At 50.0% G+C, this 4986-nt stretch overlaps 1 protein-coding gene and 1 pseudogene across 4 annotated transcripts in view; both read right to left on the reverse strand.

Annotated features, from left to right (window-relative positions):
- Window positions 1-3297, reverse strand: part of VPS35L (VPS35 endosomal protein sorting factor like) — a gene marked incomplete at its 5' end in the record, with an annotated part of 129505 nt that extends 126208 nt beyond the window's left edge. For all 3 annotated transcript variants that reach the window (XM_082857442.1, XM_082857441.1, XM_082857443.1), the window contains one exon: window positions 3281-3297. In XM_082857442.1, the coding sequence (XP_082713568.1) occupies window positions 3281-3297 (17 nt within the window). The remainder of the gene's footprint in view (window positions 1-3280) is intronic.
- On the reverse strand, window positions 198-1017 carry LOC309972981 (charged multivesicular body protein 4b-like; annotated as a pseudogene). The gene has a single exon. The product of its transcript is annotated as a charged multivesicular body protein 4b-like (transcript).
- Window positions 3298-4986: the final 1689 nt, after the last annotated feature.

The raw sequence follows: 4986 nt of genomic DNA on the forward strand, positions 1-4986 counted from the left end.
AGTTACCAAATTAATCTCCTTATACTGGAAATACCGAAATCCAATAACTGCTTTTTAATTCTCAAGTGACTTTTTTTATTTTTTGGATTTGCAAATACAGTTTATTTTACAGAAATTCAACATTATAAACAGCAGGCACCTCCCAGCCCCCCACCCCCCTCCCCACAACCCGTACCACTGGGTGCAGACCATGCTATGCAGAGTGAGCAGTGATGCAGCCCTACTGCTTTGGAGGGAGATTCGAGAGCGATGGAACCTGCCTGCACCACGGCCTGCCTGCCCCACACACGCACGCGCCTGCCTGCCTCACAGGCCACCAGAGTCTGTCTGGGCCCAGCCCGCGCTGGACCAGTTAAATGGATCCAGCCCAGGTCTCCAATTCCTTCATGTCGTCGTCTTCCTCTTCCTTCTTCTTGGTGGGTTTTGATGGTATGGATATAGAAGGAACATTTGGTAGAGGGACTGTTTCCGGTCCACTGATTTCCAGCAAATTCTTGTCTAGTTCCTCCTGTTCTAGTTCTTCTAATTCTGCCATGAGCTCATCCTCGTCAAACTCTTCTCCAAACCCTACAGGTTTTGAAATAGCTGTTGAAATCTCTTCTGCAAGTTCCTGCTGGTCAGCAATGTCCTGCATTAACTCATCAACTTTATCGATGTCCATGTTGTCGTGGGCAGCCTTCATGGCTTTGGTGGCATAGCCCATGTTCTTGAGCACCTCGGTGTTCGTGTTAGCATTCTCCAGGGCCTCTCGCTGGAACTCGCTGGGCTGGTTGACAGTGTGCCATCGATCTGTGCCAGCTGCTTTTCATACCTCTTCTTGCGCTTCAGTGCCTGGAGGGCAGCGCGCTTGTTTTTGGTGCTGTGCTTCTTGGCGGCTGTCAGCTCCTGCTCGATCTTCTTCTCCAGGAATTCCTGTTTCTTACTTAGCATCTCCTCTGTGTCCCGAAGCCTCTGGATGGCCTCCTGGGGGGTCGGGCCGCCCTTGCCCTCAAGTGACTTTTTAATTACCAATGACATAATCTGGCAACACAGTTTTTTATCTCCCAATCACAATATACTCCCCCTCCGCAATAGAGTCTTAAAATGATGTAGAAATTCTGACTCCAAAGAATGGTATTTTTAACAGTGCTATGACCATAGGACTGAACAGGAAATGTAATCCACAGTGCACTGGACATCTCACAGGTGAGGTCAGTAATAACAAAAAGTGTGGGTGAGAAGAGGCATGCTGGAGAGACCCATGACAACACAGCAGGACTCAGGAACCTTGCTGCCCAGGACCTAGACTGTAGGGCCATATGACAATAATGATTAAGATCAGAGGTTTGGGACTTCCCTGGTGGTTCAGTGGTTAAGAATCCGCTTGCCAATGCAGGGGACACGGGTTCGATCCCTGGTCTGGGAAGATCCCACATACTAAGCTCGTGCACCATAACTACTGAGCCTGTGCTCTAGAGCCCATGAGCCACAACTATTGAGCCCGTGCACTGCAACTACTGAAGCCCGCGTGCAGCAACAAAGACCCAACGCAGCCAAAAAAAAAAAAAGATCACAGGTTTGAGTTCCAAACCTCAGTGCTCCTTGCAGGCTATAAAGCTAAATGAACTGCTTCATCTTTCTGTCTCCACTTTCTTATCTGAAAAATGGGTTTTTTAGGAGATGAGATGTTGCACGTTCAGCACTTAGCACAGTGCCTGGCACAAGATAAAGGCTCGATAAATGTCAAATTTAGTGACAGAAACACGTTTCTCCTCTGAGGGCCTCCTCAGTTTCCTCATTCATTCCATAAATATTACTCAGCACCTACTCTCTGCCAAGCTCCATGCCAGGCTCTGGAGATACAATGATGGTTAAAACTCAGCCCCTTTAACTTAAGAAGCATCAAGTCTAGTGGGCAAACTGAAAGATGAACACATGCTACCACAGACAGAAGTGTTTAGAGCACAGCCAGACTAGGAACTGTGGAGACCCTAGATGCTAAACGGCTAACGGCACCTCTCTCTGTAAAGTATACCAAAGGTAAAAATGCACTGGGATTAAACAGCATCTTCCTGGATCTTCTGATTACAAAATTCCAGCCAGATAAGTGCATTGAAGCTATATGTTTTGGTATATAAGCCTTAGTGATTTCCTAAAAGGGGTTTTGCATGACTAGGTCAAAGAAAACTCAAGGCAGGTCATATAAGAACTCACTGGCATCCAATCCTGATTTAGCATACCGAGACTTTTGAAGGAAGACTCTTAAAGAGTTAGACATGTGAAGGGAACAAGAGAAAGACCGCTGTTTATCAAGCATAAAATCAGAAGTATGTATCTGATTATTTCTAAGGTCCAGGGCTGTATATTTTTTCATTTGCTCACTCACTCACTCATTCAATGTAAACCACTTTGCATCATTTGCAGGGAAAGATCAGAAAATAATCTCCCTTTCTCACGTGCCCAAATAATTCCACTACTACCATCACATCTTGCTCCGGTTCTTCACACACCCGTAGAAGCAGCTGGAGCCTGACGCGCCAATCACTCCTAGCTACTCCAGCCACAAGAGGCCGACAGGCCCAGCCGCTTTGGAACGCGCCATTAGCTTCTTCTTGATGACCTCCTATTCATCCTCCAAAACCCAATTTAAGGCTCTTCCTCTCTCAAACCTTCCCCAAGCCGCCAGGTGTGCCTAATCCCCAATGCCTTCTTTGGATATCCTTCTATTCAGAAGCTTATCTGCTCCACTAAACTGTCAGCTCCTTGATGCCAAGGAGTACGTCTGAGGGTTGTGTATCCTGAATGCCCAGTGCAGGGCCCTGCACAGAGTAGGATGAATGGCAGCCATTTCACAGATGAGAAAAGCAAGTCTCCTCTAGATGAGCCCAGTCATTCAGAAAACTGCCAGGTCTTCCGAGTCGTCCAGACCAGAGCTGAGCCCACCATTTTCTGCAGCCAGCTCCCCCAGAACCCGCGCCAACTTCTGGGAAAGCCGAGGCCGGGGAACTTGAGCTTTTTTTAGGGAATGAATGGAGAGGGTGGCGTGGAAGGCGCGGGGAGAGGTAGCGGAGGAGGGGACCAAGATCCCACCCGTCCGGCTTCAGGGAGGTTCTCTGAACCCGGGTAGCGGCCGGGGATCTGTGGTCAAGACCACCAGGAGATGGGGTGGGAGACTCCCCCAAACCCAACAGAAAGCAGTTCACACACTCCCTCGCAGAGACACACACCGAGACAGAGACAGAATCCCAGAAACAACGAAGGACACCACCTCCCTTAAGCCCAGCCGCCGCTTCCTTCTTACCAAGGAAAGACCGCCATCTTCCCAGTCACATGACCGCTACTCCTGGCACCGCCAGCCCAATTCGCCCTTCCAGACCACGCCCCTCCAGGGGGCCATGTTTGTAAGGGGCGGACGCCCCGCCCCGCAGGGTCAGGGCCGCCATGTTTGTGAGGGGCGGGGCGCCCTCCCGCAAGGCACGGGCCTTGCCGCTCGGGCGGCCATGATTAAGAAGGGCACCGCAGGCCTTGTGGCTGCTGGTGCCGCAGCGCGGACATGAGCTGGCACTTGCGGCAGGTGGCCGCCTGGCCGGCCGGCGCCCTCTGGAGGCGGTGAAGAATCCAGACACCTGCGGAGAGAAGACGCTAACCGCGGCTGGGGTGGGAACAGCGTCCAGCCTGCGCGTGCTTTTGCGGCTAATTAGCAGTTTGGCTGGGTAAGCCACGCCCCCTCTGCAGGACACTGCGCCCACCTCCGTGCACCGGGGAATTTAGGCGCTTACCGTACCCACCTCCCAGGACTAACAACCTGGGTCTCTAAGGGCTGCCGTAGATCCAAATGGGACAGCTTTCGACTGGAACTAAACTAACTGGAGAAATCGGGGTCAGCATTTCACCCCACTTGGCGAAGCCGTACGTTTCTATGAAGGTGGATGTCCGTTTCCACTACAGAACTTCCGTGCTCTAGTCTAGTCTAGTTTTCTCTGATTAAAAAAAAAAAAAAAATCACAGGATATTTTACTAAATGGTTGCCATAGTAAGCATGTGTCACGCCCTGTGCTGAGCACTTTGCGTTCACTCTTCATTTACTCCCCACTGCAAACCTCTGAAATTACGGCAACCGGGATTTGACCTGACTCCAGACCTGACTACTAGTTTAACAGGGGAGATCTAACAGGGGTGACTGATTGTTAACAGTTGGTTAATCACAAGGCATCTGATCCTCACTTTTTTCCCTTTTTCTTTGAAGTGTCTTTTCTGACAGGAGGAGGTCAGAAAACCACATTCTCAAAAATCTCCTCAGGAAAAGGCAGTAGAACATACCCTAACCCTCTAACGGAATACGTAGTTTATTTAGCACGCTGAGTCCTAGTTTCTTCAGCTGTGAAGTTAGGATAATTCTGACCGAGGTGAAGGGAGATGATTATCAAATGCCCGGCAAATGGTCAGCACTCAGTTGAAGCAGTACATCACTCACTTGGCAGGCTGAAAAATCATATTGTAACTTCTGTGACCTTTCTGATTTCAGAGCTTTTCTTTCCAGGGCCACAGACGATGCAGTGTATCATAAAGCAGGGCTTCTCCCGTTTGAATTGCACAGACTCACCCGGGGATCTTAAAGGCAGGTTCTGATTCAGCTCTGGGGCGGGGCCTGGGCTTCTGCATTTCTAACAAGTCCCTGGGTGGCACTGCTGCTGGTCTCTGGATGCAGAAGGGGCTGTGATCGTTGTGGGTGGTGAAGGTGGGGAGGGGCATAGAACACAAGCAGCGGCAGAGCAACAGCGTGCGCTCCTCAGCACATTCGGGCACACCCACTGATTCTGAACTCTTTAATCATGTCAGGTGTGTTACACAGATAATGGAGGTAATCCTGAAACAGGCTGTTGTAAGTTATGTAAAGTGTGAAAGGGGAGTCTTCCCACCATAGGCTGAGAAGCAAAACCACGCTTCTGGTGGCAACTTTGTCAACCACCTCAAGAAACTGCGTTGAAAGCCATAGAGAAACTGACC

The sequence above is a fragment of the Leucopleurus acutus genome (assembly GCF_964270905.1).
Source record: "Leucopleurus acutus genome assembly, chromosome: 16".
In the NCBI taxonomy this organism is placed as follows: domain Eukaryota; kingdom Metazoa; phylum Chordata; class Mammalia; order Artiodactyla; family Delphinidae; genus Leucopleurus; species Leucopleurus acutus.